The sequence below is a fragment of the Aaosphaeria arxii genome (genome assembly GCF_010015735.1).
Source record: "Aaosphaeria arxii CBS 175.79 unplaced genomic scaffold BU24scaffold_8, whole genome shotgun sequence".
Classification (NCBI taxonomy): Eukaryota; Fungi; Ascomycota; class Dothideomycetes; order Pleosporales; genus Aaosphaeria; species Aaosphaeria arxii.
Window position 1 is genome coordinate 82,115 of NW_022983481.1, and position 15,197 is coordinate 97,311.

The 15,197-nt window shown below is 51.3% G+C and overlaps 3 protein-coding genes across 3 annotated transcripts; 2 read left to right on the forward strand and 1 right to left on the reverse strand.

Annotated features, from left to right (window-relative positions):
* Positions 1 to 243: 243 nt before the first annotated feature.
* BU24DRAFT_425676 (uncharacterized protein) lies at positions 244 to 8,082 on the reverse strand. Its single transcript, XM_033528795.1, has 2 exons — positions 7,662 to 8,082; positions 244 to 7,595 (listed from the first exon to the last, which is right to left on the reverse strand). The coding sequence occupies exons 1-2, from the start codon at positions 7,769 to 7,771 to the stop codon at positions 569 to 571; spliced, it is 7,137 nt and encodes a 2,378-aa protein (XP_033380189.1). The 5' UTR covers positions 7,772 to 8,082; the 3' UTR covers positions 244 to 568.
* Positions 8,083 to 8,656: 574 nt separating this feature from the next.
* Positions 8,657 to 10,547, forward strand: BU24DRAFT_453366 (PCI-domain-containing protein). Its single transcript, XM_033531262.1, has 2 exons — positions 8,657 to 9,078; positions 9,135 to 10,547. The coding sequence occupies exons 1-2, from the start codon at positions 8,814 to 8,816 to the stop codon at positions 10,139 to 10,141; spliced, it is 1,272 nt and encodes a 423-aa protein (XP_033380190.1). The 5' UTR covers positions 8,657 to 8,813; the 3' UTR covers positions 10,142 to 10,547.
* A 2,366-nt stretch (positions 10,548 to 12,913) lies between these two features.
* Positions 12,914 to 14,331, forward strand: BU24DRAFT_425680 (NAD(P)-binding protein). Its single transcript, XM_033528796.1, has 2 exons — positions 12,914 to 13,842; positions 13,901 to 14,331. The coding sequence occupies exons 1-2, from the start codon at positions 13,069 to 13,071 to the stop codon at positions 14,234 to 14,236; spliced, it is 1,110 nt and encodes a 369-aa protein (XP_033380191.1). The 5' UTR covers positions 12,914 to 13,068; the 3' UTR covers positions 14,237 to 14,331.
* The last annotated feature ends 866 nt before the right edge of the window (positions 14,332 to 15,197 follow it).

Sequence of the window (15,197 nt, forward strand, 5' to 3'; positions counted from 1 at the left end):
ATTACTTCCCACCACCACAATAACGGCAACAACGTAATAATAATAGGTACGTATATTATTTTCTATAATTTTCAGGCAGACTATGCAGAATAAACTAATATAAATTTTAATATGTAACATGTGCAAATGCTGTTGGTTTTTCTTGTTATTTATTCTTTACATGTTTTAGCCTCCACTAGTTATGTGTATGTCAAATGGAGAATGCAGTGATGAAAGTGTTACGAATAGCAAATCGATATTGAACCTAATTACAATGTTCCTTTCTTTATAATACGTGTTGCTTGCCAAGGAGGCAGAACAGTTGGAGAAGCTAATTCAATTGATCCAAATCCTTACAAACTCCATGAATAATCCAACACCTTTACGAAGCCCCCAAAACGTGATATTTGAATGGAACCAAAACACCCATGCAAGCCCCTGGACAGTCCCGTCCCCTTTCCTTTACGCCTCCCAGTAGCTTGCGCTAGTCGTGGATCCCATATGCTCATCCAAACGAACCGACCGTCATCAAAACACAGAACATAATACAAGAAACTCAGGCGTAACAAAGGGTCGGCAAAATAACATCTCACCCGACTATGCTTTCCTCTTCCGCAGCGCGCCTAAAGTAGTCTGCGTCGCTTCCTGCTACAACCAGGGCAGTGGGCAAATCACTGCCAATACCAGAGTCAACTGGTCCATGGTATCCATCCTTCTTCATATCTTCCATAACAGCCTCGACAGCACGATCAACTTCGGAACGTGTGGGCATACCATCAGACACTTCAGATGAAGTTACTTCAGATGCTGTCATCTCAGTAGGTGCTGGCTCCGACTGTCTAGTTGTCGACTCCGCTCCTGCGACGGTTTGTGTGCGTTCATCATCCGAAATCGATTCGTCATCCGAGTGTGATGCTTCACTGCCCTCGTCGATTGTTTCCTCCCCATTGAAGGCAGTAGAGCGAGCGGCCATTGATCCGTATGATGTTCGTCGATCAATGTCGCTTCCAGTCATGTACGAACTCCCGGAAGCGTAAGTGTATTCACTGCCAGCGCCACCAAAGCTAGATCGACCGTCGAAGCTATGAGCCTCTCCTTCAGCACGACTTTCAGGGTATACACTAGATACGATGCTGTGGCGACGTTCGGTGCCAGCCTCACTCTGAAGATCATCGTTGTACTCCGAGCCTGTAACTCCCGCAATTTGCTCAGTATCCAGCTCATCCTGTTCAGTCAGGGGCTCGTTTTCCTTGTTCGCAACGATAGTGCTGGGTCGTCCGCCCCACGAACCCTTTCTAACAGAGCTGGTTTTCACTGAATGACTACGCTTGAGTCCTGTACCAGTGTTGATACTTAGTGATTTGTTGATTCCTTGGAAAGGCTGGGCGCCAGTGGGGCTGTTGCCGCTGATCTGGCTCAATGAGTGTATGCGACGGCCAGCAGGGTTTTGCGGGGGCCCATTGCGACGGACAGCTGGTCGGGGCTTCAGTGCAAGTGAAAGCCCGTTAGTAGTCGAGGTCGGTGGTTGCATGCCCTTGTCAGTTTCCCCGGAGACATCAGCGCTCATGCGCTTCTTGAGCTTGGTAGGGCTCTTGGGACCAGACTTAGCAATCATCAAAGCTCGGGAATGGTCCATAATGCCGTTCAAGATGCGACGCTCAAGCGCATCGGCTTTAGCATCCATCATGTGAAGCTCTTCTCGTCGGATGTCAAGAGCCGTGTGGAGCGATGATACCTCGCCGGTAAGTCGGACCTTTTGGTTGGCAAGGTTTTCGCGCTCAGCTTGTAAAGCCGCAACAACCGCCAAAAGGGAGTCCTTCTCTTCCTTGACCTCGAGAATAACGCGCTCTTTCTCTTCCTTGAGCTCCGCCATGGCCCGATCCTTTTCCTCTTTCAGCTCCCGGATGACACGTTCCTTTTCCTCTTTCAGTCGCTCGATGTCAGCGTCAAGCTGCTCCTTTTGTGTCGTCTTGCGCTCGACAAGCAAACTGAGCTCCTCTGCTTCACGTTCCTTTGATTCATTTCCGTCCGTGATCAGTTGCGTTTGCTTAGCAACAAATTCCGAAACTTCGGCCGCGGTTGCAAGGACTTGCTTGTGGATATCGTCAAGACGTTCAAGCTTGCTAGCGGATTTCTCAGCCTCGCTGGCATGTCCGATCAATTCGTCCAATTTCTCTCGCACGATGGAATCGTCGTACTTGCCAGTTTCTGCCGCATGATTGATGAGAGTTTCCAATTTCTCTCGAACGACGGAGTCATCATACTTGCCCGACTCCGCAGCGTAGCTAATGAGCGTCTCTAGCTTCTCGCGAATGTGGTGATCATCATACTTTCCGGCATCTCCGGCGTGGCCGATGAGCTTATCAAGCTTCTCCCGGACCTCAGTATCGTCGTATTTTTCCGGCAGCTCAATAGCAGAGGGTGGCGCAGGCAATAATGCAGGAAGACTCGAGAAGTGCGTTGTAAGCTCGAGAGCACGAGCCTTTGCCTCTTCATTCATTGCGCGAACTTGTTCATCCGCTGCCTCTTTGGCTTGTTGGGATTGCTCGTAGTGCTGCTTGACTAGTGCCTCGATTTCACGGAGCGCGACCATAAACTTGGGATGATACTCAGTGACATTGTCTTGCAAGCCCGTGAACATGCGCTCGATGTTTGCGATCTCATCTCGGGTGTGTGAGTGCTCAGTTTTGTCTTCGAGCTTCTGTTCTTCAAGCTTGGTGACAGCGTCTTCGATCTTTGCGACAACAGCAGCCGAGTCGGTGCTCGATTTCTGAGCCGTCTCTTCGAATCGGTCGTTCAGGCCGGTGATGGAAGCTCCAAGGGTGTCGATTGTGAGCCTCAACTCTTCTGCCATGGTTTTCGTAGCCTCGAGGATATTTTCCTGCTCTTCTGCCTTTTCCTTCATGACCTTGGCTTGTTCGTCAGCGAGAAGTTGGGCATCATCGTACTTAGCCATCAAAGTGTCAAAACGATCATCAATCTTTTGCACTGTGCTGGCGATGATGGCGTCCTTTGCCTCTTCCTGCTTCTCCAAGGCTAGTGCAGACTTTTCTTCTTGGCCATTCTGTATGTTCTCAATTGAGCCATGAGCACGTTCGAACTCGCGCGCAACTGTCTCCATGAGATCCTTGACATCAGCGCCCATACCAAGATGAGCTCCAAGAGTCTCTTCCAAGGTCTTGATGGAGTCCTTCACCCCATGTAAGGATCCTCCTTCAGCCAAGGCGGTTTTGAGATCCTCTTTGACGTCTTCAATGGTCGCCTTTGCATCAGTGACGTGCATGAGTATGTCGTCGGCCTCCTTCTTCCGGTCGTTGGCGATATTAGCAGTCACAAAAACGTCCTTCTCGTAGGAGTCCTTCATTGCTTCATAGCTTTCACGGAAGTCGGTGAGAAGGCCTTTGAGCTGCTCAGCATCTCCCCTTGACGCGAGATCGTCGGCGTTGGGGATCTTGAACTCTTCCAGCTTCTCTTTGATGTCACACGATAGGGCCGCGAGCGCGTCGATGTCGAGCTTTGTGATCTTCTCAGCCTCTTCCTCATCTGAAGGCTTCGAGGATTTCATCTCGTCTAACGCCGTCTTGATATCATCCACGATGACTTGGACGACTGCGACGTCGCCTTTGGTGGCACCCTCGTCTGCGATCTTCTGCGAGAGCACTTCGAGTGCTTCTGAAGTAGTCCTGACGACGAGTTCCACATCGTCGAGATTTTCCTTGGTCACCACGGATGTGGGATCTGGCAAGGCGAGCTCTTCGATCTTAGCCTTCATATTATCGAGTAATGTTTCAATCGCATCAGTATCCTCCTTCGTCGCAAGGCCGTCCGCGCTTGGGGCCGGCCTCTCTTGTTCCCGCAGCTCATTGACGGTAGTCTGTAGGCCTTTGAGAAGTTCTTCAATGGCCTCAAGATCGTCCTTGCGAGCTGCATCTTGTGCGGTTGCGGACTCGGGTGCTGGAGACGGGTGCTGGATGTTCGCATCCATCGTGTCCATTTTGACCTGTAGCTGAGACAGCATTACCTCCATCTTTTCTAGGTCGTTGCGACGGAGACTTTCGTGCACAATTTCGCGACTAGAGACGGCAGGAGGATCGTCAGAGGCGGATTCCACGGCTTCTGCAAGAACAACCTCGTTTCCGGTGGGAACAGCACGTTCTTGGATCTCCGAGTCATATTCCCCGCGCTTCAGCTTCTCCATATCAGCACGAAGGCCGGCAAGACCCTCCTTTAACGTGTCCAAAATCTCGTAGGAAACGGTCATGTCAACAGGTTTGTCGGTCAGCTTGGAGATGTCAGAACGGAAACCCTCCAGGCCGTCATTCAGGGCATCGATGATTTCATTGGTTGCTGACTGATGGCGTTCAGGGTTATCAAGCTTCTTGTCGAGGTGGGATTGCAAATCGTCAAGCCCTAATCGAACAGCTTCGAGTACCTCCTCCGTATCGGCTCGGGCGTGTTGTCGGGTCAGGCTAGTCGATTGGCGCACTTGTTCAAGCTCGCCACGGAAAGCCTCAAGGAGTTCCTCGTTGATGCCTAGTGACTTCGAGTTGTTTTTAAGATCGTCCAAGCTGGTTTTGATTGTTTCGAAAATCTCGTCCTTGTCACCTTCGGATTCCCCAGCACGCACAATGGAGCTACCAAGAGACGTTCTCAGCTGTTCGAGTTCAGACTGGATTGAAGCAAAGTGAGCTGCCGAATCGGTTGACTTTGGTTCGTTAAGTTGAGTGCGTAGACCGTCAAGAAGCTCGCGCACGGCGTCAATGATGTCTTCCTTGTCAGCTGCTCCGCCTGCTCTAACCAGAGTGCTGCCCAGAGCCTCACGCAGATGCTCAAACTCCTCCTTCATGGTTGCAATCACTTGATCATTAGAGGCAGGAGTAGACTGGTGGTCTCCTAATCTCTCATGTAGGGTCTCTAGGCCGGCCTGAAGCTTCTGGATGACCTCATCTTTATGCTGAACAGTGTCGCCGAGTATTACCTCCTTCAGTGAATCAAATTCCTGCTTCATAGCCTCGTTGATCTCTTCATTGGTGTCGAGGTCAAGGCCACGGGTCGCGACCTGGGACTTCATGCCTTCGAACCCTTCGTTCATGGCAGCCAAGATAGCATCGTTGTTGTCACCGCGGGGCACGATTTGCGAGGCGAGACTCTCCTGAAGGTTCTCAAATTCTGACTTGATGAAGTCAACCATATCAATGCGGCTCCACTCCTGATCACCACGAGGACCTTCAGCAACGAATCCCTGAACGTCCTGACGGAGTTTGTCGAGCTCGGTGTGAAGACTGCTTAGGATTTCGTCCTTCTCGCTGACAGTTTGCGCCTTATTGACATGACCTTCAAGTCCGCTGCGCAAATTGTCGAGTCCATCTCGGATCGCATCCAGCACTTGTTCCGTGTCACGGCCATTGGCGGACGAGTATGCTTTGAATTCGGAGTGCATATCATCCAAAAGCGACTGTAACCGCTGCATAACAAGCTCATTTTGACTTTCTGCATGGGGCCTGAGGGCTTCGAAACCAGCTTGCAAGGCTGGCTGGAGCTCATCCATAGGAAGTTCGACAGTGAGACCGTCCCTGATTGCATTGACAATATCTTCCTTTGTTACGGTGCCGGATTGGGATGGTTGCGAGGCGATAGAGGGCCCCAAGTCTTGGAGGCACTCACGCACAGCAAGCAGAACCTCTTCGCGTATTTCGTGTGCTTCGTTGATTGGTGGAGGCAATTTGACCTGGTGAATGGCTTCCTGGATGGTATGCATGATCTCCTCTCGGTTGACTCCACCGGAACCCTGATAGTCGTGCAAACCCTCCCTGAGGCATTGCAATATCTCGTCCCGCTCGAGCCCGAACTGCTCGATCTTGACTTCGGGCTGGTAGGACTCGTAGGCTTCACGAATAGCAGCGATGACCGCCTCCTGATCAAGGTTCGAAGACTGGGCTGATGCCAAAGCATGCTTCACAACGTCATAGACTTCTCGATTGTCGACTGTTTGGCGAGTGATGGTGGAAGAAATCGACTGCCGTCTCCTCTCACGCATAACCTCGTCCATGTGCTGCTTCAGGTTTGCGAGCTCATCGTGTACGATGGCGGAGACGTCTTCATGCGTATCGCGAGCCTCGATGGCGGGTTGTGCACCCTTCAATTGCTCGACCTCTTCAATCTTGCGGGCAAGCTCTCGGCCCATTCCAAGCACTTCGCCACGCAACTCCTGAATAAGTGATTTAGTGCCCATGGTGACGCTTCCGGACTCTGCTACGCTATCCTTGATCTTCCGCAGGAACTTGAGCATTTCGTCACTGACAAAGTCTGCAGCCTTTGGACTGGTGTAAGGCTTGTTCCCTTCAGCAACCTTATGAAGACCGAACGCCGGATTGAAGTCAGAAGCAGCTCGCGTCAGGGCACCGGGCCCAGGAGAGGGTTGGAAGGCTGATGCCCCTTGATTGGGTACGAAAGGGTGATTGCCGGAGCCTTGCTTGACAAACTCTACAAGTTCCGTGACCTTCTTTGCAGTGTCGCCAGTGGCCTTGTCAACAAGCTTTTGAAGGTTGGCGATGAGGCGTTCTTGTCCGTCTTTGGTCACCATTTCCCTTATAATCTTCTCCAGCATTGCTACACTAGCCGCGCCCTCGACAGAGTAGGGGTTCGGGCTCCCGATTCGTTCGTCAAGCATGAAGCTGCTCGGAGAAGCAATGCGAGGAAGAGAGAACTGTTTCGTCGGAGTCATGTGGGGATCCTTCATGCCCAAGCTGCTTCCAGAACGAGGGACATCTCCTGGGGTGCCCACTGCTGGCGGCGGATGCATTGTACCCAACAGCTCCTTCAAGGACCTGCGGATATCCTCATCTCTAGCAGTAGTTGCCTCTTTGAGACTGACAAGGTCAGTGGCATTGTCTTTGCTTCGCCGGCTCAATTGCGACATGTCCTTTTGCAAGCTAGACACAATCGAATTAATGCTGAGCAACTGATTTGAAATGGCATCGAAAGAGGGTGGAGGCTGTGATGGCGGTGGTGGCGACCGCGATTGTGTTGTGGCTGGATTTGGAATATGCGGCTCCAGATGCTCTCGAGGAATGGTCATGGTCTGCAGTGCAAGCATGGTGGCAGAAGGAGGAGTATTTTCGCCCAGAATAGCCTTTGAGAACGACCGCGAAGAAGGTCGAAGGGCGGGTGTCTCTTTTAGGAAGTCTCTGCTTGCAGGCGTAGGAGTTCCATTCCTGGATGAATTTGGATCGGGACCGAAGCAGTCCCTGTCGCTGTCTCGGCCAGGTGTTCCTGATCGAGTGGTTGGTCGTTCTGGCGACCGTTCTGGCGATCGATCTGGCGACCTCTCTGGAGAGCGGACACCATCGAGAAAGCTTCTGAGGTCGCGCACGCTTGTTGGTTGCAGCGACTGCATGCGCTTATGCTGGGCACCCTTAATCAATGATCGGTCGGGTGACCTTGAAGGCATCGGATTTGTAGTATAAGCGCTCGGCATACTCTCGCGCGCTTTTTCCTCGAGGGCTTTGGCTGCATTTGCAATGAGTGCTGATGTGTTGGGTCGAGTGGTCATGTTGGGTGAGCCTGGATTTAGTGGTAGTGGTGGCGGAGCGCGCTCAGGATCAGAGCTATCCCACCTACGGGACAGTTAATAAGGGATTGGTCTTCGCCCTGGTTCGGTGAAGAAATCATCAGCAACTTACATTGGGATGTTAAGTCTGTGAGCTTCCGAGAATGAGTTTCTATGAGCCTCGGAGAACGAGTGCCTGACCAATTCGCGGTCCTGTGAATCTTCCCTCTCGTAGGAAGGCATTGTGTGAATGGGTGTGTTGGAGTATGTGTAGTATACGCGTAGCAATCTCTTCTACGGCAACAGATGCGGAAGTGCTGGAATGAGCACTATCGCGTCGTCAAAGATGGGTTGATCTACGCTCAAAATGTGGTGCAGTGTCGCACGTCCCTTGTTTATAGTGCTAGCGACCCTGCGCGTGTTTGGTGTAGTGGTATCGTGAAAATCGTGAGAGTGATAAATCAGGTGTAATTATGGTAGTTGAGCAGTAGAGCGAGAGATGTAAGTGTGGTTTTGCGTAGGGTATGAGAGGGGATGAACATGGGGGATAAGATGGACTCGTGGACGATGTTGGATGATAATATACTGGGAAGGTAAACAAAGGCTAAGTGCCGCACGGGCCCCGACCAATGAGCTCATTCGGCGCCTTCTGTGACAGCGCACACCACACCAACCACACCGTCGTCCCGGCAGCGCTGCGATTCTAACTCTTCGCGCCTGCACAACAAGTCTACGAGTGGAGAGATGCAATAATTCATTGATTGATTTTGATCTAATGCAATGCATGCGAGTCTTTGACATAATGGGGCAATGTATGCTGTGCTGTGATTCGTACATTTATTCCGTGCAATTGACGAAAACACTGAAAACCCGAATCTGGCGGTGGACACGACAAACACGTAAGTATCTCTGGTGCCGGTTGCTGGGGCTACGGCGCCAATCCGGATATGGAAGTGAGGCGCCTCTATCCAATCACGTTTATGGACAGAGCTGCCAAGCCACCCTCAGGCACTTCCACAGTCCGCCACTACCAGTCGTCCACGGCAGAACGTATTACCGATCCCCGACTCCGAATTGTCAAGCTGGAGCTCACTACGTACCACTACTGTCCAGAGCAACGACATCATCGCAACTGCTTCTACTAGGAACCCCCCCAAACCGTTTGCATCGAACTCACCATCCCTTCTTGCTCCATATTCCATAAACATCTTGCACGTCGATCCTTTGCCCGCATTCCATCCATCACATCATTGACAAGCGGCCCGAAACCCCAACGATTACCACCATGGCCGTTGCAGAGAGTGGCAAGCGGGTCGAGGAGGCCAAGGCACTGGTCAAGACTGATCCATCTCAGGCTGAGCAGATCTACAAGGAGGTGCTTTCGACGAATCCTGGGTCAAACGAGGCGGCGATCAAGAACTACGAATCCGCACTCGTCGGACTCGGTGAGCTTTTCCGCGACCAGCGGAGAGTCGATGCCCTGGCCGAGCTCGTCCGGCAAACGCGGTCGGTTCTGTCCTCATTCGCAAAAGCAAAAACTGCGAAGCTAGGTATGATTCTAGTTGCCCCGCACTTATGGATAGCAGATCCTAACCCCAGGTTTCAGTGCGACAACTCCTCGAGCTATTCACAACCATTCCCAACACCACCGATGTCCAGATCGCCGTTACAAAGTCCTGCATAGAATGGGCAGTCTCAGAACGACGAGGTTTCCTACGACAGAACCTCGAGACACGGCTGGTCTCTCTCTACATGCAGAAACAGTCGTATTACGATGCTCTCACGCTTATCAATAGCTTGCTCAAGGAGCTCAAACGATTAGATGATAAGCTAGTGTTGGTGGAGGTGCAGCTATTGGAATCGAGGGTCTATCATGCGCTTGGCAACATCCCCAAAGGACGGGCGGCACTCACATCAGCGCGAACTTCGGCCGCGTCAGTTTATACCCCGCCTCTGCTCCAGGCCGGTCTGGACATGCAGAGTGGCATGCTGCATGCCGAAGATAGCGATTTCAACACAGCCTTTTCCTACTTCATCGAAGCCATGGAGGGGTACCACTCGCAGGATGAGGCGCAGAAAGCGACATCGGCCCTGCAATATATGCTGCTTTGCAAGATTATGCTTAACCTCGGTGACGACGTGACCTCGCTCATGACATCGAAACAAGCTATCAAGTACGCAGGAAAGAGCTTGGACGCAATGAAGGCCGTGGCTCGTGCACACACGAACCGCAGTCTGGAGGAATACGAGACAGCTCTTACAGATTTCCGACAGGAGCTCGGAAGTGATCGCTTCATCACCAGCCATCTCCGGCGGTTGTACGACAACATGTTGGAGCAGAACTTGATCAAAGTGATCGAGCCATTCAGCAGGGTGGAGATCGATCATGTGGCCAAGATGGTCGGACTCGATACAGTCCAGGTGGAGCGCAAGCTCTCGCAGATGATCCTGGACAAGGTTATTATTGGAGTCCTCGACCAGGGAGCAGGTTGCTTGATCGTCTTCGACGAATCAGAGCGGGATCAGAGCTATGACGCGGCTTTGGGGACTATTGAGAAGCTGAGCAATGTCGTGGATGTCTTGTATACCAACCAGGCATCGTTGCTAGAGTAAGGCTAGACCAAGGGAGTCCCACAGATGAGGTGCCTAACCTGTAATCCACTGCCCATCTCGCGGAATCATGTAATATAGGAGCATAGACACGGGTCAACCGGGAAGCGCTTGACGCCTCATGGAGAACCCACACTTAGGTCGAACGCTTGTAGTGTGATCGAAGTGTCGCTCGGAGTATACAATACCTCATGTAGCTACACTCGCCCAAGCCAGGTCTCCATTCTACCTTAGCCTATCCCATGATGGTTTGCGCTGCGCTGGAAGCGTGAGCAATCTGGGTCTACCTTCAAATAGATGACCATATTCTACAAGCTTTTATCAGTGCCTCAGATATATGAGAAGAGCATCTCAACATTGTCAGCAGCATTGTCGCCCATGCTAATCACTGCGCGTCAGACGCGGGTTCACGGCAACCCTTGAAAGGTATTCCGCAAGGGTCTCGGTCTGCATATACATATGTCTGGAATGGGTCGCGGTATCCACTCTAATCTGTGATCGAGTACAGTTTGAACTATCTTTCCACTACTGGTAAGCGAGCATCATGCATACTATGTGTGTATAAGCTTCCCTCTTGCAATGACAGTCGAGCTTTAGTGCATAGCACTGCCGGAGTTTCTGTCAGCAATAACGAGCAACATGTGGGAACGTATGTTTGACAACGGCACGGGGTCGCGAGAGTTGTCCCTATTGGGATCAATTCGTGATTACCCGAACTGGCCATTTATTCTTGGTGCTTGCCAGTACGTAATTCTACAGGAAAAGTAATCGAGGTGTTTAGAATCTCTTTACCATCAAATTGTGTTTATTATTATGGTCAGATGTTAATCTACAACAGGTATTTTATGTTTGCTCTATTATTTATCTACCCAACCTAGGCCGTGCCGGACGGTATCAATGCGTACCCGTACTTACCACGCGGTCGGTGCCGGAGCTCGGGCTTGGTTTGGCCGTTGCACCAAAAGTTTGACTTGACTTCATTCAACAACCCCAATTCCATTCCACCTGGTCCATTCTTGCAGGAACTATATCGCCAATATGGGATTCCCCTCTACACCATCTTGAGCGTCAGCGTCCCTTTGGGATCTACATTGATCATAGTCGAACGAGCCAGCGAGCCGGTCGCCTCGTGTTGCTGTCATGGAAAATCCATGCCTCTTCCTTAATAGGGCTAACGAGCCGCCACAGCCAGCCTTCCGTCTCTCCCCGTCGCACCAGATCTCATCGTCCGTTGCTCCCAAGGCCCAAAATGAGAAATGTGCACGTCCATACACAAAGATCACTGTAGTACTCCGTACACTATACAGATATTCCATTCACAGACGAGTACAAGTGGAAGTAGTCGCCTGTAATAAGTCATCTTTCGGCCTCCGACCGAGATTAGAGCCATGCACCTGCGGATGAATAGAACACCGCCCCACGGCAATCTTTGCCCTCGTTTAGCAACGTCGTTCCAAGCAGTTCTGACTTGTGTACTACCGCGTCAAGGGCCAAATCGATCCACTCCGCGGGGCATCGCACTCCCCAACATGCGTGAAGCTGAAATGCATTCGCCCTCACCCAACAACAGCGTGTGAACCACAACATTACTTGGACGTCTGGTCGCATGGTAACATGGCATGGTCCGAGCAAGCTCGGCAATTTGAGTGCTGATTACGAGCCGCACTAACGTACCAGCCCGTAACACTGGGCTTTCCGTGAAATGGCGGCTTGCTTATATTGGTCGCTTGTGTTCGAACCACCATTAACCCAGCCATGGGCCCAGCTTCAGTGCTTTGCTTTCCCGAAGATACGTTTAGCAAGGTCCCAGGCACGTTCCCCCCATGTGTACTGCGGGGGCCTCTCCGCAACCTTGTGTCTTGCGTGCTAGGCTACGCCTTTGGTTCTAGGGTCCGTCAGGCCAGCCAGCGAGCACTGTCATACATTCCAAGTATTATTATTGCCTGGACCTTACTAGTTATTCCGCGCCTTCGTCCTGGAACTGGTCTCCAGCGCAGTCAATTCCACATCGAGGTGAACTAAACCAGTCACACGCGTCTCCGCTTCGATAGCCGCATAAAGGCCGTCTCCACGTGGAATCGTGGCACAGCCCGTCTCAATCTGCATCCTGCAATGTTTGCAAAAAAAAAAAAATTGTCAGACCCTGTGCAATCCGTGAAATTCGATGACAGAAGATACATACCGCTCGGCAACTGTCCGCACCAATCGCTGCTCACGGGGCGTCTTCTCATATACCCGATCCGTGAAGGCGCTCGTGCTTCACCACGGTCGCCATCTTGCCTATGTCTGGTCGTAGCGGCAAGCTGACCGGGTGGATGCATGAAGGACCTTTCTTCTCGACTATAGTCGAATACATGCCCCACTCTTGCACGCTGCTTCCCTGCTTCCCTGCATGTTTCCATCTATGGCGCCGCCATGCGTTGCCGTGTAAGTATGACAGCTTTCTGCATAGTTGCGGATCGCCCTCAGTTTGTCGAATATTGCCTTAGAAACGAGCAGTCACGCATTCGTACTCTAGCGCAGCCACTGTTAGCCGCCCGTGGTATCAGTGGTCGAGCATATGCATTAATTTCTGATAGTTCGTAGGTCTCTATAACCAATGAAGGCAACACTGCAAATGGAGGCCTGTTCACAACCCGCGCCTGGGCTTGTGCTCCAGGATTTTCCGCCTATGCTACTACTAGTCACAAAGAAAGTGCTGATGATCGATTGATGTTTAAGGCCGAAGTAGCTCGTTCGTCGTTTACTGGTAGCGAACCGTTGCTATTCACATACACACTATCTCCTCTCTCACGAGGTCGTACCAGTCCTTCTTCTTGAAAGGCGTCCGCTAAGCCCTCCACCACGTCACTTGCTTTTCCACGCCGTCTTCTTATAACTTCACACCTTTCGGGATCTAGTTTACCGCTGCTGAGCAGCATATCTAGGCCATGGCTACAGAACGAGTTCTTCTGACTGGCGCAGACAGTCTTATTGGATCCCATGTCCTTAACCAACTCCTCTTTCTCTTACCCAGCGTTTCCGTCCGGGCCGTTGTTGGATCCCGAGAACAGGCACGAATGCTTGCACAGCGATTCCCGCAGGCTTCGAATCGACTGGACTTCACTGTAATTCCCCAACAACACACCTCTGTTCCGGGCGCGTACGATGAGGCCTTGAGTGACTACTCGCAACCCTTTGATACCGTCATTCACACCGCCATCCCCGAGCCTTTCGAACAAGCGGATTGCTTATCTCGATTCATCCACCTCCAAACCGTAGACCTCATCAACTTCGTCCGAAATGTAAAGGACGCCGCTCCAGCCGTCAGAAGAGTCGTGATAGTCACATCGTTCTCATCCTTCGCGAGATGGCTTGTTGACCCAGGTATGGAGGATGATCACCTGGCAAGACGCGATTCCTCAACGAGTGCTACAAAGATCGATACCGACTACATCCTCGTTACCAGCCAGTCTAGCAGTAGCCTGGTGCATGAGGCACTCTTGAGATGGTTGAATGGATCACCGTCATATTCGTCTCCCGGCCGACAGTTCGACTTGGTCTCTGTTACCAGCCCGAGTATATATGGTCCCTCTCTTTGCCCATTGGAAAACTCGTCAGATTTGGAGGAAGCAAATAGAAGAATCTGGAATATTTGCTCCAACGATGCTCGGGAAAGAACGTCTTCGCCCCCGTATGGTATTGATTTTTATTCCGACGTAAGGGTATGTTTTCATCCACCTCTTGATTCTACGAGAGCAAAACTCATCAAAGTTTGCATAGGACCTAGCTCTTGCAAGTGTGCGGGCTACCTCAAGACCGCAAGCAGGTGGCAAGCGTTTCGTTGTCTCCGCTGGACGGATGCCGTCGGGTCCCTCAATAGCTACGCTACTGAAAAGCCGATTCCCGGAGCTGGGGAGGCGGATAAGGCCAGAAGCTTCTTCAGAGTCTCAAGATCCACAGATGGACTCGTCCATGGATGTTATTGATAATCACCTGGCCGCTTCCATGCTCGGAATGACCCATCACCAGTCGGTTGAGGAAACCCTTGTTGACACTGCACATCAGATCTTGGAACTCCAACAGCGCAAGGAATGGAAACGAGTCATACAAAGCTAGCTTGTATGACCGATACATATTGTCAAGCACTGTTGATTCAGTCAGTGACAGCCTTGTGCTAGGATGATAATAATGGGACCGAACAAGGATCGCCACCGCTCTCACTTATGGCGGGACTTTTATTCTACACATTACCCTACAACACCTTGCCTCACACAGAGTGTTTCTGCTTTCTGGAGGATAGTGAGTGTTCATTGTCGGCATTCGCGTACCCAAGCAGCACCAATGATCGGTGCGCAAGAAGACTCGCGTGACAGACGTGGAGTCGTCCATGTACGACAATGCAGGTATCATTGCCGTATACGGGAGCAGGACAACTCTGCATTAAGGCTGTAAGAACGGCTACCCGAAGAGATGCGCACGTTCGTGCTCGTAGCCTGCGAAGCCGGCACGTATCGTCGAGCGGCTTGCGAATGCCTCCACTCCATGCACATCATGGCAACAAGTTGCCGATCAAATCTGTAGCAGCATTGCAACAAAATCCACAAGATATTCGAATAAACATATCATAAATTCTGGGCTCAATTTGCGTCCGTGGGAGTTGTGCTTGTGGGATTTCCTGATACTTCTCCATCGCTTCTATATATCTCCACTGAATCTGGTGGACGAGCTGACGTCGAGACAAAATTTTTCCGGCCGGTAATCTTCCCTCTTGGAGAAGGTGCCACTTCCAATATTACCACTCGGAGAAGTCGAGCATTGACAGCTTGAATAAATATTTCACGGCGACACCGAAGTCCGTCACGCCCTCAGGCTCAGCAGCCCCGATCATGCTTCGACAAGTTTCTAAAAGTCAACCGTTTTGAAATAACAGATGGATGAACATTTTTCAACTCAGGGCCATTTCACGCGGAAAGTTTTCGCCCGGATGCAATTATCTCGGAAGCAAATCCAGTGCCACAACCGAAGTGCCCCCCAGCGATTTCTGTATACGGGTGATGGAATTCTTTCCTGAGCGGAG